Source organism: Carassius gibelio, chromosome B24 (genome assembly GCF_023724105.1).
Source record: "Carassius gibelio isolate Cgi1373 ecotype wild population from Czech Republic chromosome B24, carGib1.2-hapl.c, whole genome shotgun sequence".
NCBI classification, from domain to species: domain Eukaryota; kingdom Metazoa; phylum Chordata; class Actinopteri; order Cypriniformes; family Cyprinidae; genus Carassius; species Carassius gibelio.
In genome coordinates, this window is record NC_068419.1 from 2,540,627 (window position 1) to 2,560,117 (window position 19,491).

Sequence of the window (19,491 nt, forward strand, 5' to 3'; positions counted from 1 at the left end):
ATGTCAAAATCATGCAAACTTAGCAATGAGCATTTCTCATTCATCTTCTCCACATGGATGAGATAAATCACCAGATCTTTATGAATACAGTGCTGCAGGAAACAGTTCTAAAGCATTCTTGAACTTTCATTTTCATCGTAATGGGTTTTAAATCTGGTGAATACAAGCTTAGATATTTACCCATGAAGCACTGTGAATGACATTAACAACATTTTATCTCACAATTCTGACTTTTTTTCCCATAATTTGGAGAAAACTATTTGTGAAACATAAAGCTGGAATTAGAAGACGTAAAATCAGAACTGTGAGATAAAAACTTGCAATTGTGAGAAAGATTATTACATTTTTAATTCTGATGCAAAGTCAGAATTGTGGGATGTAAATTAGGAATTGGAGAAAAAAGTCTTGCCATAAAGTTTTTTTGTACTTTTTCAGAATTCAGAATTCTAAGAAAACGGACAGAATTCTGAGTTTATAATTCTTGGAATTATCATTTTTTACCCAGAATTCCTAGAAAAATAGATATAATTATGAGTTTATATCTTGCAATTATTATTTTTTACCCAGAATTCCAAGAAAAATAGTCTTAATTTTTGAGTTAATATCTAATATCTAAGCGATTTATTTATTTTTTTACTTAGAATAATAATAAAAAAAGCATACTACATTTTTTTTACTTGGAGTTCCAAGAAAAATAGTTTGAGTTTTGAGTTCATGTCTTGCAATTACATTTTTTTTTTTTTACTATAAATTGAAAAAAAATATATAGTCCAAATTTTGAGTTCATATCTCACTATAAATTTTGTTTACTCAGAATTCCAAAAATAGTCTGAATTCTAAATTAAAATCTTGGAATTAATTTTTTGTTGACTCAGAATTAAGAAAATTTGTCAAAATTGTGTCTTATTCTATTTTCTTGTACTCAGATTCACAAGACAACAGTCAGAATTGTGAGAAAAGTTAACCCGTAGCAGGAACAGTTTCCATAAAACACAGAACACTTTAAGTTGACTGTGAACTTGTTTCCATGGTAACTGCATCTTCTCTGATTGGTGGATTTTTTTTTTCAGTATAAGGGGCATATCACTAATGGAAATACATATATAAAATATGATAAAAAAATATATAATTGAAAAACGTTAAAAAGCTATTGTTAAAAATCGATTAAATGAAGAAAATGAATGTTCTTTATCGGTTACCCGACTGTATTATGAGGCGCGTGGAGGAATTCACTGAATCTGAATCAGACAATAGCTGCTGGAGCTGTAAATAAAACACATTAATACATGTAGTAAACTACAAACACACACACACTGCAGCTGCTCAAAACTATGCTTTCATCAAATGGACAGCCATAAGACTATGAGCTCATGCTAGGAACACGCACACACACGCACACACACACACACACACACACAGAGTCTTACGTCTCATGCCAAAGCACACATCATCTGAAACAGAGCTTGTGCATCAGCTCAAGTGTGTATTTGTACATGATTCCACAAATCAACGTTCATCCGGAAGAGAAATCTGCTTCCGAGCTACAGTGTCAAATATTATTGCACCAAAACGTTTACTTCGCACTCGTGCATGTCCATCAAACAGAGACGGTAAACACAATATCCAGAATAAACTCACCGCACTACAACAACGTCACCGCTCCTCAAATGCTACTGGAACGTTAGAAACAGGAAGAGTCTGTCAGAGCATTGTTCGTTCAGTCACAAACAACCAAATCTGGGGTTTCTGCTGCTGCTTTCATTCTCAAGTGCATGGCTTACAGAAATGTTCAGTGTATTTTGCTCATGGGAGAATCCCAATGGAGTATTCACAGTTTGGATGAGTCCGACCGCCGGCTCTGTGTGTGTACAATTCGGTGGAAGGGTTTAACGTTATCCTGAGGAAGAATGTTGATCAAAAATCATGACGTCACGTTTGTTTGGTGATTTCAAACCACCGTCGGCGAGCTGTAAACATTTCACTTCTGAATCCGTATGGAAGAGCTTCTGTCCAGACTGAACTTGCACCTTCTGCTTCAGTGGCACTGAATCAAACGAGCCGATAAAGACACACTCGAGTGTTAGGATGCTGATGATGCTGATGTTATCCATCTAAAGAGTTCAAATCAACATCAAATGCCAAATGTACCTCAGTAGTATGATGGATTTCCTAGACAAGTGTTTTATTTCATAGAGTAGTACAATGCAAAAAATGATTGCTTGAAGTTTCAAAGTAAGATTATTGGAGAATATTTTACAAGAATATGCTTTTTTAATAATATGTTTTTATCAATATGTTGTTTGCAGTTTTCCTGAAACTGTGAATTAAAAAAAAATTATATATATATTGTATACACACACAGACACACACGTACTTGTATTGGTGTAAAAACACTTTCCAATTTGTAAGTCTCTTCTGCATACAAAGGATGCATTCATTTGATTAAAACCACAGTACATTTTGTAATAATATTGTGAAATATTATTACCTTTTAAAATAATGGCTTTCTAGTGTAATATATTGTAAACTGTAATTTATTCCTGTGATGCACAGCTGTATTTTCAGCATCATTCCTCCAGTCTTCAGTGTCACATGATCTTCAGAAATCAGAATAATATGAGGATTTTGATGCTCAAGAAACATTTCTGATGATTATCGATGTTGGAAACAGATGTGCTTCTTCATTGTTTTAGTTTTTTGTAGAAACCATGCAACGTTTTATTTTCAGGATTCTTTGATGAATAGAAAGTTCATAAGTTTTGATTTCATGTTGACTTGAACTCTTTCTAGTGAGTGATCAGCACTTGAAGGTGATTTTGTCATAAGGTTAGTGTGAATAAAACCCAGTCCTGGCGAAGCCGCTTAGCTAATCATGAACCTTAAGAGATCATGAAGTGATTCAAGAACGAAACAAACAAGTAGCAGAACACCAGTAGTCTATGCACTTCAGCCAGTGTGTGTGTGTGTATGTGTGTGTGTGTGTATTTACAGGTTTGCGTGATCAAACAGTCGTGGCTCTGCTGTGCTGCAGCGCGAGCGGGGAATACTCTTTGAAGCGGACGCAGAGTTTGCCGCGAGTCCATGGGTTTTGTAGCTTGAGCGGGCAGAAATCGTCCTGTAGCCATTTCTCTCTCCCCTCCACCAGCAGAACCAGGCCGAAGTGTTGGAGCTGCTCGCTGTCATACACACACACCTCAGATGCACAGGACGGGTATCCACACTGAGCCGGGGCACAGGTGCGCTGCTGCGCTGCGTTCTGCAGGTGACGGCACACGGCGTTGATCTCCTGGACCACCAGACCAACCATCTCTTTAGCCGACGTCTCTGGAGTCACGCGCAGCTACAAACAGAAAATCGCCTTTAAAGTTGTCCAAGTGACGTTCTTAGCAATGCATACTAATCAAAAATTATGTTCTGAAATTATAAAATGTACAAAATATCTTCATGGAACATGATCTTTACTTGATATCCTTATGATCCCATACAATGTATTCTTTGCTACTGCTACAAATAAACGGTACCTGACTGGTTTTGTGCTCCAGGGTTATATAATAATGACTCAAATTCCTCTGTGTTGAGTGTTGCAGTTACATTTCTTTGAACTGAATTCCTCTTACTGCCATTTCTATACAAATTAGGGCCAGTGAAATTGAACTGCACACTAAAGCACCCTGAGCTTCATCCACTACTGTGCTGATTAGTGCATGAGCTCACACACACACTCACTTTGACACTGGTGTCTTTGGGTAAGCCTGTGCGGTATTGTGGGTAAACTCTCAGTGTGCTGTGGCATAGTCGGAGAGGGGAGCCGGCGGAGAGTCGCTGGACGCCGCTGTCCTCTGATAGGGTGCGCACCGGCGCGGGGCGGGGCTCGGGAGCGGAGAAGCAGAGGTCGAAGGAGGAGGGGCGTGTCCAGCGCTTCTGATTGGAGGAGCTGGTGGGCGTGGCTGGCGTGGAGAGGGGAGGCGGGTACTCCAGACTGCTGGTGCGGACGCAGAGCGCCGTTCTCTTCTCGGTGACCCGCAGCAGCTCGATCTGACGGCTCGGCAGGATGAAGTCGCTGTCGAAGGCGCTCATGTGCTCGCGTCTGCTCACCCCTCCTCCGGTCTGCAGCACGTCCGGCTGAGAGGAGCGAGGCGAGGACTGCGAGGAGGAGGAAGGCTGTGTGGACGCCACGGACCTGAAGCTGGTGGGAGACGGTGGGAGCAGGTCCAGCTCTCTGGTGCTCTGGGCCACACTGGAGCTGTACTCGCTGTCAGTGGTGAGGAACACCTCCGATGAGTTATCCTCATCCGACAGACCCTGGCAATCTGAGGGAAGCCAGAAACAGAGACTTCTTAAAGGAGCAGTTCACTTTGACATTTACTCACCTTCAGGTTATCTGTGATCTTAAAACCAGTCATAAGGGTCCATTTCTCGAAATTGAGATATATGCATCACATGAAAGCTGAAAAATAAGCTTTCCGTTGATGTATGGTTTGTTAGGATTGAACAATATTTGGCTGAGATGCAACTATTTTAAAATCTAGAATCTGAGGGTGCAAAAAAATCAAAATATTGAGAAAATCGCTTTTAAGGTTGTTCAAATTAAGTTTTAAGCAATGCATATTACTAAGTTTTAAACAAACTTACAGTAAGAAATCTACAAAATATCATCATGGAACATGATCTTTACTTAATATCCTTATGATTTTTGGCATAAAAGAAAAATTATCAATTTTGACCCATACGATGTATTGTTGGCTGTTGCTATAAATGTACCACAGAGACTCAAGACTGTTTTTGTGCTCCAGGGTCACATTTCAAACCTGTATGCTGTTATATTTTCATAGTGACCATCGAAGGTCAAACTCAAAAGAGGATGGAAAAGTATTACAAAATCCTAAGAGGAACAGACCATAATTTAAGGCATTATTTACTGATAATTTTTTATATAATTTATATACCAAGTTACAGTGCATTGGTTGTATGGGCGACTTTTATGCACATTTTACGATGCTTGTGCCCTTTTGTAATTTTTAAAACTTGTATCCAATTGAAAAAAATAAATAAACTTAAAAATTTAAATAAACATTTAATACATTTTACTGTTCTGCAAAAAACATATTCGAAATAATAAAAAATTATGCAAATAATACAATTTAATTTAATGTTGCTTTAAAAACAAAACAACACAAAGATCTACAATTACAGTCAAACTCTTTGTGACTCTGTCAGATGACTCACCGTACCTTAACCCATCACAGTTCACAGTTCATAATTAATCATATCAGTTTAATACAGGGCTGCATGATTAATCAAAATAAAATACTAAATCGCAATATGGCTTACTGTGATGATCAAATCTCAAAGACTGTGATTTAATGAAACAAATATATGAGCCGCATGTTTCCGTCACTGAGTTGTGAAATATAGAAAGACAGCCATAAATAACAGTATTAACATTTTACAGTTGTAATGTAAAAATAAAAACTTTATTATATGATTTTCCTTAAATACAATTTTTTTCTTTACTGTAAAATATTACAGTTGTATTGCAATATTTTTGATTTATTTTGTAATTATTAATACTAATAAAGTCAGAACATTTATGGCCTAATAATAAAGGGATTTGGCTTAAAAAGATCTTGGAGTCCCTAATGTATATACCCTATTTTTCGGACTATAAGTCGCACCTGAGTATAAGTCGCATCAGTCCAAAAATACGTCATGACGAGGAAAAAAACATATATAAGTCGCACTGGACTATAAGTCGCATTTATTTAGACCCAAGAACCAATAGAAAACATTACCATCTACAGCCGCGAGAGGGCGCTCTGTGTCTTTAGTGTAGACTACAGGAGAACTGAGCAGCACAGAGCGCCCTCTGGCGGCTGGAGACGGTAATGTTTTCTCTTGGTTAATTTCTCTCGGTTCATGTCAAATTAATTTTGATAAATAAGTCGCACCTGACTATAAAGTCGGAGGACCAGCCAATCTATGAAAAAAAGTGTGACTATTACGGGAAAATACTGTAATTTCAATCCTCTTCCCACACATTGATGTGGTAGCTACACTGTACTGATGATCTGATCGCTGGTGTGATCTGTTCTGTCTCTCACCGTTGTGTTTGCGTGTGCTCTCTGGTGACGGGGTCGGTGAGGGCAGGTAGTCCAGCTGAGAGGAAGTGGAAGCTTGTTTCTCTGGAATACTCTCTTTGGAGAAGTCTATAATGCAGGCCAGGCTCACTCCAGAGCTCTGATGTTTATACCGAGCCGACTGGAGCACCACCATCCACCGCGCATCACGCCACAGCTCCTCCAGATGCTGAGAGACAACACAGATCAACACGGGTCAATCACCACAACACAACTCTACCTGAGGAAGCAGTAGATTACTGTTAATGTTTTAGGTGGCTTGAGGTTTTCATTTGTAGATTTGGGCAAGGAAAATGCCACCTCAGAGCTGTTTTGGTGTTTTCACCTTGTTTTCTGTCAACTACAAACAGGAAACAACACAACTGCTGCTTTAAAATCATGCATTTCTGGGTTACTTCGTGGTGTCTGTGTGGCTAAGAATCGAATATATTATATATAAAATAAGAATAAAAATGATTTGAGATATATATACATATATATTTGTTTTTTTATTTTTATTTATTTCACTCACATTTTTGAACATAGACTTGAATGTGCATGATCCAAACCTAAATTTTTATAATTCATGACTGAAATACTTCAGAAAAAATAATTTTATTCAGAAAGGATTTATTAAATCGATCAAAAGTGAAAGTAAAATGATATTTGTACTACATTTTAATTTTATCTTGCTTACTACAAACTATGGCTTCTTATCAAGTCAATAATTAATAAATGCACATAAAATTTGATTAACTTATTGTATTATTTGAGAATTAAAGAGAATGTTAATCAAATGTTATAGATCAAGGTCAACTCTGTTTAAATTCTTTTCAATTTATATTATTTTATAACTTTGAAAGAAATACTAAGATAAAAGCTTTTTTATTTTTTTGAAACAAGCAAATAAAATATAATATAAGATATATAATATTAAGTTACAATAAAAGATGAAAGATCTTATACAGTGTTGTTTTCTAAGTAAACTTATATAATTTATCAGAACAATAAAACAGAGTAAAAATAGAATAAGTTTTAATCTTCGGTGTGTTAAAGTAATAAGGGTTTAGCTCTGGCTGCGGATCATATCAGCTGATCTTCAGCTCTGTATCTATTAAAGATGATACTGTAAATGCCGCAGTCGAACAGTTTGTTCTGACTTTTATTGCAGGTTTACTGTCATCAGTTTCACGTATGAAAGCTGAACTGGAGCGGCGGCGGGCTGCCAGTGTTGAATTGCACAGAGGACAGAAATACCTGCAAATATTCCTCAACCTGCTGATGTTTCTGCTTGGCAGCGAAGAGCTCGGACTCAGAGAACGCCTCACGCAGAGTCTGCTGGGACATCAGGGACTCCAGAGCCAGCAGAGCCGACACACGGCAGTACAGGCCGATGAAACTGGGGCAGTAGGCCTCGAAATGAACTACACAGATGGAGAGTGAGCGCACGGAAGGGTACGGGCAGAAGATACGTGTGTGTGAACATGTTAACGGTGTGTGTGGTCTCACCTAACTCAAAGATCTGCAGCGGCAGGGTGAAGAATCCCGAGCGCGGCGAGTAGAGATGGTTCTGTCCGGGCGGTGAACACACCTCCTCACACGGTGGGAGGAGCAACAGGAAGGACACGCCCCCTCCCAACTCAACCACCTCCTTCACATACACACGGAAATCCTGCGCCTGATGTATGAGGGACACCAGAAATGTTAGTATTGTATTGTGTTTTATTTTGGCTGTATAGGGTTATATGGTTTTGGAAATTAGAAACTAGTTCTTCATTCCAAGTTATTCATCCGACTCAGATCCATTAAATTAATCAAAGTGACATTAAAACACTATTTGTGACCCTGCACCACTTAAGTGTCAAAAGATTTATACATCATCTGAAAGCTTTCCATTGCTGTGTGGTTTGTTAGGAGGACAATATTTGTCTGAGATACAACTATTTCAAAATCTGAGGGTGCAAAAAAATCGAAATTGAGAAAATCATCTTTAAAGTTGTTCAAATGAAGTTCTTGGCAATGCATATTACTGATCAAAAATTAAGTTTTTATATATTTACAGTAGGAAATTTACCAAATATCTTCATGGAACATGATATTTACTTAATATCCTAATGATTTTTGGCATAAATGAAAAATCAATTATTATGACCCAAGAAATGTATTGTTGGCTGTTGCTACAAATATACCCCAGAGACTTCAGACTGCTTTTGTGCTTCAGGAACACATTTGTGGTAGAAATTCATACTTTTATTCAGAAAGGGTGCATTAAATCTGTCAAAAAGGACAGTCAAATATTACTTGTATTATGACTTTTTTTGTTGTTGCAGAAATTATCGTTTTTATGCAGAAAGGATGCATTAAATCAATCATTAACACAGTAAAACATTATTAATGGTACATTATGGCACTATTTTTTTTAAAGAAATTAATACATTTATTCAGCGAGGACACATAAATATTTTTTTGCAAAAAACACAATTTCAGACTTTCTACTTAAAAAAAAAAAATAATAAAAATCACATTTAATTCAGTGTGTTACTTATTTCTTTTTAATCATTTGGGAAATTTGCTACCAATTCCCACATAAATGACATTAATTTGCTTGTGCAATCAAACTAATTGCATGTCTCTGTGTGGATGTGTGCACCTGGAGGTTGGGAACGTTGATGTAGCCGAGTAAATCTTTAGCGGCGCTCCGCAGATCCAGTAGGAGGCGATGTGGAGCGCTCTGGACATCGTCACAAACCTTTGCGCTGTCCTCCAGCGAACTCAGCGACTGAAGCCACTGCCATTCTTCCCTACGAGACAAACACACGTAATTATTATACGTATATAACGACATCTCAATGCATGACTCAACCATGAGCACGTCATACCTGGAGACGTGGCCGTTGTCTCGTATTTTGACGTGGCACAGCACGTTTGGGTGTTTGTGTGACACCAGCATCCTGATCTGGTCCACCGAGGTGTAGAGCTTCAGGTATCCCAGATACAGGCCTGGAGACAGACACTTCCTGCTGCGCCGGTGATACGCCAGCTTCTCCTGCACACCAAGAGCTCATTAGAGAACGCCAACCTCGTCAAACCTGTCTGGAACAGCTCCAAATTCATCCCAAACACAAGTGCAATAAACATGACGTGATCTAAAATATTTCTGAATGTGTGAATAATGACTGCTTACCTGGAAAAGTGTGTTTTGTACAAACTGTGCTCATATTCTGTAAGCTAATAAAATATCTCAAATCATATCAGCATTTTCAGCTTTTTCCATTATGTCTATGGATATATTTTTTGATTATGCAGAAAAATAAACAGCCAAATTGACAATATTTCAAAATAAAAAACAAGACTGACTGATTTGCAATTTTTTTTCACAATTAAATATTAAATATTTTTATTCATACTACTATAATGTGAGGGAAATATTTACATTTACACATTGCAAAATGGCAAAAAATTATTATGCAATATTAAGCATATTGTGGTATATTTGATGAACTGCTTTTAATTTAGACTAATAATTTTTTATATATAATATATTTATGTTATATAATATCAGGAGGAAAAAAACAAAACAAGATCCTGTCTGTCACAATCAAAACATCTTAAATAATGACTTTTTATTTATATATATTTCTGATTTTTATTTTTATTTTAAGGTGAAATATGACAAATTCATCACACTGTATGTACAGTGTCTGGAACATTCTTTGTGCAGTCTGAATGATATGGAATGGAAAAATGGGCAAACTCTCACTAACACACACACACACACACACACACACACACACAGAGGTATGAAGAACTTCCTGCAATAGCCTGAAATTGACCCACGTTTATCATTTCTAAACTATTTGAGTTTAGAGAGACTGACTCTGGAGCCATGTGGTTGTTGAGCTGTGGAACCACTTTGACCACACACACACACACACACACACACACACACACACACACACGGCTTCACCGCAGGGAAAATCTGAGCCGCTCAGACAAGACATCATTTTGACACCAAGGCTGATGTTCCCGAGCCAGAGCTGTTCCAAACACACGATCAGCGGCGGGTGAAGTGTTTACAGCGCTCAGACTAAACCATCAAATGAACAATGCTACTGTTATACTCCCACAATCCACTGCACTCCAGGAACCAGAGCGAGCAACACAGAAGCTAGCGGCAGCTAAATGGGGTTTTTTTCACAGATTTTCAGGCTATTTATTTAAGAGTCTGAAACCTGTTGAGGTAAAGCATTTGCTTGTCCAAATTATACCTATTCTTCATTTTTCAAAGTTGTTTCAAATTCATATTGTGCTCTGAAATTGTCAAAATGAGTCACTCCAGGCTTGACGTCAATAACCAGACACTAGAAAGTCAATGATGTCTGACGTCAAACCGGGCACGACGAACAGCGGGAAGAAAATGACTCCAAATTCAGAAGATTGGACACAATAGACTGAATTTATGTTTCTTATTATTCTAAAAAAGTAGTTTTAAGATGCATACAGCACTTGTTAAAAGTTTGAAAACATTACTGTGCATTATTTTTTATGTTTTTAGTGAAGTCTCTTCTGCTCATCAAGGCTTCATTTATGTGCTGAAATATACAGTAAAAATACTAATATTGTAATATATAATTACAATTGAAAAGAACTGATTTCTTAGTGAATATCTTGTAAAATGTAATTTATTCCAGTTATGCGCAGCTGTATTTTCAGCATCATTACTCCAGTCTTCAGTGTCACATGATCCAAGCAACACGACTGTTTTCAACATTAATAATAATAATGAGTAATGTTTCTTGAGCAGCAAATCAGAATATCAGAATGATTTGTGAAGATCATGTGACACTGAAGACTGGAGGAATGATGCTGAAAATACAGCGGAGCATCACAGGAATAAATTTCATTTTACAAGATATTACACTATGAAGCCATTATTTGTAATTGTAATTTTATTTCATAATATTACTATTTTTACTGTATTTTTGATCAAATGAATGCAGCCTTGGTGAGCTGACTTCATTAAAGTAAGTATTTCAATCTTTTCAGTGATCACGGTGCTACACTGGGTTTGTGACACTCTGGTGATGCACTGGTGTTTAAAGACTCACATGCAGTGAGGTGAGAAGCGTCTCCAGTGCGCTGGGCTCATCTGATGAAGAAGAGGAAGACCTGCGCTGCAGCTGGAATTTACTGACGGGAATCCAGCGAACGCCTTCCAGCGGCACGCATGCGCTCATGTCCTTCATCAGCACTAACACAGCGTTACCGTGCTTGTCCTTGATGGGCTCAAAATACACCTGTCCCAGATCCACTGTGCCCAGGAGCGCCTGCAGAACAATTCAAAAACAGTGTAAATAAATCTCAACTCTAACATCAGTTTGATTGCAATTCTTTGCAAATGATTCTGAGCTTTGGTTATTATGATGCACGTTAATGTCCCTAGTGACTGTCGAATCACCTGCAGCTGCGCAGCCGCCTGCAGCAGTTTGAGGCGCATCTGAAGCGTGCAGGAACTGGAGGCGTGTGCAGGACTGATGCACTGCTGCATCCAGGTGAGCTCCTCCCACAGATGTGACACCTGTCAGTGCACGTTACCATGGAGACAAGGGTTCATTCTCAAATGCTGACACTGTTTATTACTGGTTCAGTGTTGTTGCTATGAACGGATTCAAATTTGGTTGGATTTTAACATTTATATTTAATAATGTGAAATATGTTAAATATATTTGATTACAATTATACATAAATTATATAAATTGCTTTTATATAAATATATTTTCATATATATATGTTGGTATTTATTTATAGATTTGAAGTCCTTTGAGTGATTTTTAAAAAAGTAAAGTATTTTTTTTAACAAATTCTATATATATATATATATATATATATATATATATATATATATATATATATATATATATATATATATATATATATATATATAATTGTTTGTTTAGTTAGTTTGGATGCAATTAATTTTTTGAAAGCACTAATATATATATATATATATATATATATATATATATATATATATATACACACACACACACACACACACACACAGACAGACACACACACACACACGTTATTACATAAAATAATATTATATAATATTATATAAAATTATTATATAAAATTATACCAATAATATAAATTGTTATTTATATATATATATATATATATATATATATATATATATATATATATATATATAGCATGTAAAAATTGCAATAATTACATGATAAATTAAATATTATAATTATTTATAGATTTAAATACATAAATATCAAATAAACATTACGTGTGTGTGTGTGTATGTTTAGAGCTGCATTACAGCAGAATTTTGTTTGCATCACTGATTCAGTATGTTTTTGTCTATAACGGTAAAGCTGCTTTAAAACTATCTATATTGTATTGGGTAATTAAAGGTGACTGACTGATATATAATATATATATTTATATACAATAAAACAAATATAATATTAACAGTTCCATATAATAACAGTTAGATTCATTTAAACTAAAAAGCCAGACCAAACCAGCACTATAAGGAAAGCTTTGATTGGTCACTACTAGTGATTTGTTTGTGTGCAACACTTTGTCACCTTTGTGAACCAGAGTAAATCCTGAGCGTGACAGCTGTACGAGTCGTCCACCTCGACGACAGGCAGCTGATCCTCTGGAGTCACCAGAAGGTTTTCATCTTTATAAAATATACAGGCCAGATAAAGACCTCTGCAGAGAGGATGAGAGAGAGAGGAGACATGGATAAAGCAAGAGCGTTCCTCACTGCAGCAATCAGCATCTGATGTTGCTTTCTCTCACCTTTTCAGATTTTTGACAAATTTGCTGGTGGGCTGGAAGAGATGCCTCAGACTTTTAGAGACTGAGTGTTTCCTGGTGTTCGACGGGGCTTTGCATTGTTCTAAACACACAGAGGGGTCAGAAATGTCAAACACAGCACAGTGTGTTCAGGTGTGCGGTTTTAGCTTTCAGTCTAAATGATAGATCACTAACAGTATTTGCTTTTCAACAGAAATAGCTGTTGCTTTTCAACTTCAGATCGAAGCATGAAGTGCATATAAAACTGATGAAGTGAGTATGAAAGTGATAAAAATGTAATTACTGTAATTAAATAATTATTTACTTTAAATGTTAGTAGACTGAGATGTTATTTTAATAACAAACTTACTGTAAAGTACAGGGATTTTAAAGCAGTTTAAACGTTTGAAATAAAATGTCAATGCAAAAAAAAAAACAGATCTTAAAGGGCACCTATTATGCCCCTTTTTTATAATATTTAATATAAGTCTCATGTGTCCCCAGAATATGTCTGTGAAGTTTCAGCTCAAAATACCCCTCTGATCATTTATTATATCATTTTGAAAATGTCTATTTAGAGTGGAAGAAACACACAGTTTTAGTACATGTCTCTTTAAATGCAAATGAGCTGCTGCCCCCGCCCACTTTTCCACAATATGCTAATAAAATATTAGATTATTAGATTGATTAGATTAGATCTGTGTATAACGTGACAACAGCGTAATATAGTAATATGACCCTAACAATAAAATAAGAGCAGAAAATCACTCAAATTTCTGTAGCTTTAATAAGGAGACTTTTCTTATTTGAGTGCTGCTTTTATAGTGATATGGTGCTTTTAAAGACAAACTTGGCAGATTGTGTGCAACTCATTCTTACATGGCTGGGTGGGATGGGTACTGCCTCCCATCACATTTTACAGATTTTACCGATTTTATAGACACTGCTTATGCATTACGGGGATAAAAAAACAAAAACAAAACAAGAGCAGGTGGATTTTTATAATTATAGGGTGGTTGTGTACACACACTGCCAACACACATTTATATTCAAACATCATGTAAAAGTGAATTTTGCATAAAAGCTTCGCTTTAAAATAAGCTGCATTTTCTTGTGCAAAATATTTCATTGTTTTTTCCGTTAGATTTTGGGTTGAAATAAGGATAATGTTTTATGAAATTATTATATTCATGTACAAAGATATTAACATTGTAGGTCAAGTGGAAAGTACTACTAAAAACGTGTTATTACGAGCATGCACAAAGTACTATGATAAAGCTATAGCATTCAACAGATGTTTTTGGCAGTAAATGACCTGTCTTTATTTAACAGATCCCAATGCAAGTGACTTAAAATGGGTGCAAATCTTAATGCTGTGTGTGAATGAAAGTAAAGCATCCGAAGCCGGTGATAGAGTCTGTGTGTGTCTTAATCCCTGCCTAATTTATCCCCTTTAACTCACAGTGAAATAAACCCTCAGCGCTGTTGCCCTAAAACCAACAAACAGGACCCGTGCAAATGTTAACTCTGCATTTGTTTTAAAGTGCTGTAATATTTGTTGCTGCTGCTCGGTGTGAATGAGGAGGGTTTCATTCAGGTCTAGTAGTGTTTACCGTGGCAGGCACAGTGACGGTGCGCCCCTTTAATTTGCCCCAGGAGCTGCTCTAACGCCTCTTTCAGACCCTGCTGGCGCGGCAGAAGACCATCCACCTCCCTCCAACCTACAGACACACAGACAGAGATAAGACCAGTGCATTGTGGGTAAAAAACACAGACGCATTTGAAAAGACCTGAAGAAGGTGTTCAATGTGGTTGCTAAGGTGTTCAAGGTTCAGTTGTGTTTGGTTGTTAGGGTGTTGAAGAAGGTTTGCTTTGTAGTTGGTATGTAAACTACCAAACAAAAACTATGTGATTATGTAGGGAAGTAATGATTAACCACGAGCCGGTTAAAAATCGATTCAAACATGTGACGATTCTGATCTAAACGTTAGCGATTCAATAAGGCATAGGAGTTTATTTGAATGCATGTGTGAGGGGAACTTACTGTCTTTTCTTTTGATCTTGCCTCTGTATAATCCATATTAAAGTTCATAAGTGCAGTGTTGCTTTGTTTACAGCGGAAACCAAAGAAACGCTTTAAGCGCCTCCTGCTGTCAGAGAGTGAATCTGCGTCTCATTCAGCTCGTCTACTGTTTGTTTCATAGTGTAGTTTCACAAAACTGAAGTCAAATCATTCTGTTTTTGCTTAAAATTTCGCAATTATATATTCTAATTTAGATTAAAAACTGCTCATGTTGCATGTTTGCAGCATCTTTTTTGGGGGGATAATGATTAAAATGCAGTGATATATTTACATATTGTTTTTTAGCGGGTGCTTTTATCCAAAGCGACTTACAAATGAGGACAATAGAGGCAATCAAAACCAACAAAAGAGCAATAATATGCAAGTGCTATATTAGTAATATTATTATGGTGTTATATTTCAAATTCACAAAGAAACGTGCAGCATTTTGTCCAAGCAATAATAAAAGGACTTAAATGTAACTTGTTAAAAATTGTGAATTTAATCAATTGTGAGTTGAGTTGAGTGAATCGTTACATCCCCATGGTTATGTTATGTTTGCATGCTAATCTGGCAGTAAATCTTTCAGTATTGGCCTTATATCCCTGCATCAGGTGCACACACACACTTGCACACATACTTGCACTCGCATATACTCTCAAATGCATGCATGCACGCACACACACACTCGCACTCTCTCACACACAAACACACACACACACACTTAAGCATGTGCACACACCCTTGCACACACTCAAACTCACAAACACACACACACACACTCGTACACACACACTGACACACACTGAAGCATGTGCACACAACCTTGCACAGATTCGCACTCACACACACACACACACGCTCTCTCGGCACGGTAAACAGGACAATGTTCTGATGGTGTGTTGGTTGCAGGCTAGTTCCTGAGGAAGCAGAGAAAACATGGACGCTCTATTCCGGGAATGTCTAACACAGACCTTCTCTTCAGTCGGCTAACCTCACCAAGAGTGTGTGTGCATGTGTGTGTGTTATGAAACAGATAGAGCAAAAGGAAAAAAGGAATGCAAACATCATGTAAATAAAATTAATTGAGTGAAAATCATTTCTGCATGCGGCCATAAAGCGGTGTGTGTTTGTGAGCGTGAATTGTAGAGGGAGACAACAAGTGTGTGTGTGTGTGTGTTTTTGAGTTGGTGTATAAGAGCCGTTCTGTCTGCAATTTTACAGCTTCTCACAGACATGCAAATATTTCCAGAGGGAGTCGAAATGGAAAACACAAACACACACATTTAAATTAGCATGCTCAAAACACACGCACACACTCAACGTAAAAGAGCCCTAAAATCTTATGGGGGAAAAGGAGGGCTTGTCCTCACAAACATAAAAATGAGGACACAAGTATGGCACAGATGAAGCCAGACACACATAAATAATTACACACACACACACACACACACACGTGTACTCACTGGAGACTGTAGCACAAGCAGGTTCAGATATCTGAGGTGAACTCCATCCCTTCATATTATATGCTGAGACCTGGACATAACAGCATGTGCCCTGAAACAGACAGACAGATCTGTGAATGATGCTCCATTTAAAAAAGTATTGGAAAAACGTAATCTAATAAATAGAATCAATTTAATTTTTGAATAAAAATTACAATAGCACATAACAAAATTTCTTAAACTTAAAGTTTTACTTAACACTTGTGCACAATTCCTTAGTTACTAAAATTGTTTTTGTATAATTAATAAATAACTTTTCTGTACTCCTGACATAACCAAAAGAAAATTAATATTAGCAAATTTTATAGCTTAAAGGGATGGTTTACTTTCTTTCTTTTGTTGGACATAAAAATAGCTGTTTTGATGAAAGCGTGTGTTTATTATATAAAAGCCCATGGAGTTTTATGACTTTACTTGACTTTCCCAGGTATCACTCTTTTAAAAATGAAGCTGTTGAGAAGGTGAATTAAAATAAGAAATCTCTTGATTGTTTTTATTTGTTTTAGCTTATTTCAATTTCGTGTTTTTTTTTTTCTTATTTTAAACTATTTTAATAGTCGTCCTGAGAACCCTTTGGTAGTTTGCTGAGGCTTCCTAGTGGTTGAAAACCACTGCTTTCATTAAACGTCTGTTCTTTCATTCAGAAAACTTTCGTTCATAAAACTAAAAATCAAAGTGATTCATAAAGATGGAGCAGGTTGCAAAGAACTTTAATTTCAGGTCCGTTTCTCACACAAAGCTGTCATATGGCTTCAGAAAACCTGAAATACAGTGCACGAGTTGTGTGTTATGAACTTTATGGTGCTCTTTGGTTATTCTTCTGGAGCTTGGCAGCTGTGGTAATATTGTTTGTGGTTTGTTTTACTCCTCATACTAACCGCTGGAAGTCCAGTGATGTCATACTGGAGCTGAGTCACGTCTTCAATGACCGTCTCACCCAGTAATGGAGTAAATGAAGGAGCGCTGCTCCAGCTCACTGAGACACACATAAGAAGCAGTCATTCAGAAGATGCACCATGCTGTGGGCCTGTGTCCACTAGTCACAAGCACTTTACTGTGTTTGTGTGCGATGTGTTTTGTACGGAAACCTGCGATGGCAAAATGTGAAACTAAACAGATTCTGGACAGTTTTTTATCAGACCATCAGATTCCTAAGATGGTCTAAATTAGTTTGAACACCTCAAAGAGCCATTAAACAAACCCAATGCCTGACCCAAACTACAGGTAAGTGTTATACAGCATGTCTATTTTTGACACTGTTTATGACATCACTCGGGATATTATATCATAAACAAACACTAAAACTAAAGCATTTGCAATACAGTTGAAATAAAACAAAATATAACTATTAGACTTAAACTAAATGAAAATTGGAATATTTACCTTTGCTGCTAACTGAAATAAGTAGTAAAAACCGTAAAATGAATAGCTAAAAAAATAAATTAAATAATAATAATAATAATAATAAAAATTAACTATCCCTTTAATTAATTAAATAATAAATTAACAGAAAAGTTAAGCAAAAATTTACATAAAATTAAAAAAACGTATTCTACTTATTACTACTTATTTAAAACTGAAACTATATAAAAGGCTATCAAAAATATTCATAAATGATACAAGAGTATAATAATGTGAGAATTAGGCAATGGATTTACATGATATTAAATGACATTTAAAATTTAAAATGTATGCATTTTAGAGACGCTTTTATCCAAATCGACTAACAGTTCATTCAGGTTAACATTTTTGACCTAACATGATATATGTGATATGTGGCATCATCTCGACTGCATATTCTCTAGTTGGCCGTCAAATCGCTGATTCTCACGGGATAGTTGACCGGTCAGTTGTGTGACTTCATGTGCTTCAGTGGTATAATTAAAATGAACCTTACAGGTCAGGGGTCACTCACCGCGGTATTTGGTAATCACAGCAGAGTTGTGACAGAGAGGCTCTTGGAAGTAAACTCTGAGACTGGTGCTACTGCTGACAGATAGATTGACGACGCTGGGAGGCTCAGGAGGACCTGAAATCAACACAGACACACACTCAGTGTCACACACGGCTGCTGTAGCCTCAGGTGTGTGTGTGTGTGTGTTACTCACTGGCGTGTATGTATCCCGTCTGCATGCGTTTGTAGAGGCGGAGCTTCCATTCCCAGGTTTTCAGCTGCCTCTCTCTGTCTGACTCCACCCCCTCCCCAGGCTCCTCCCCCGTCACCTGGGCAACCAGCTCTGCTTTGCGATGCTCCGCCTCTTGCACCAGCGAGGCCAGGTGAGCGGATCTGCCTTCAAGACTTAAAACTAGAGAACACAAGAAACACATAAAATAAACCAGAGTTTGGATTTTTCAAATGTTTAAACCCAGGAAGTTTAAAATGTTTTTATTATTATTATTATTTGAAAAAGAATGACAAGAAAGGAAAAGATGGCTTTTTTTTTCTTTTTTTTTTTACTTTGAAAAATATTGGGCTCAATTTCTATTTTCTTTTTCAATTCTACTGAAAACTTCACAGTATTTCCCCCTAAGGCTAAATAAGCAACTATCTTTGATACTTTGTTACAATATTTGGTTTCATTTCATGAAATGCTTCATACTTAAATGTTTCATTTAATGTTTTATAATAGTTTTACCCCAAAATGAATTTCTTTAGAAGCATTCAGATTTGTAAATTTTTATGAAACATTTGACTAAAAACTGCATTACCTCAACGTAAAAATAAATAAATAAATAAATAAAAATACACCTTTTTCCTTACTTTTCCTTACTTGAATATGGTAATAGCAATTAAATGTTATTTTATCAAAATAAATTAAGTTCAGAACAGAAAATACTATAATGATAATTTACAATGTGATTATTTACAATCAAAAAAATTATTTAATAAAAAAAAAAAATACAAATGAAAATTAAAACCTCACGTTCTCCTAAAGTTACACCTCACGTTTATCATGCAAAAAATATATAATATAATATAATACTG

The 19,491-nt window shown here is 36.4% G+C and overlaps 1 protein-coding gene across 5 annotated transcripts in view; it reads right to left on the reverse strand.

The window, feature by feature from the left end:
• Positions 1-1,463: 1,463 nt before the first annotated feature.
• The window catches only part of LOC128013529 (ankyrin repeat and fibronectin type-III domain-containing protein 1), a 70,719-nt gene continuing 52,691 nt past the window's right edge, over positions 1,464-19,491 (reverse strand). For all 5 annotated transcript variants that reach the window (XM_052596619.1, XM_052596621.1, XM_052596620.1 and 2 more), the window contains 16 exons: positions 18,614-18,811; positions 18,421-18,534; positions 17,384-17,481; positions 16,467-16,557; positions 14,552-14,659; positions 12,942-13,041; positions 12,722-12,851; positions 11,575-11,694; positions 11,225-11,443; positions 8,996-9,162; positions 8,767-8,917; positions 7,626-7,794; positions 7,374-7,540; positions 6,102-6,306; positions 3,727-4,310; positions 1,464-3,340 (listed from right to left, as the gene is read on the reverse strand). In XM_052596619.1, the coding sequence (XP_052452579.1) occupies positions 3,002-3,340; positions 3,727-4,310; positions 6,102-6,306; positions 7,374-7,540; positions 7,626-7,794; positions 8,767-8,917; positions 8,996-9,162; positions 11,225-11,443; positions 11,575-11,694; positions 12,722-12,851; positions 12,942-13,041; positions 14,552-14,659; positions 16,467-16,557; positions 17,384-17,481; positions 18,421-18,534; positions 18,614-18,811 (2,960 nt within the window). In that variant the 3' untranslated portion in view covers positions 1,464-3,001. The remainder of the gene's footprint in view (positions 3,341-3,726; positions 4,311-6,101; positions 6,307-7,373; positions 7,541-7,625; positions 7,795-8,766; positions 8,918-8,995; positions 9,163-11,224; positions 11,444-11,574; positions 11,695-12,721; positions 12,852-12,941; positions 13,042-14,551; positions 14,660-16,466; positions 16,558-17,383; positions 17,482-18,420; positions 18,535-18,613; positions 18,812-19,491) is intronic.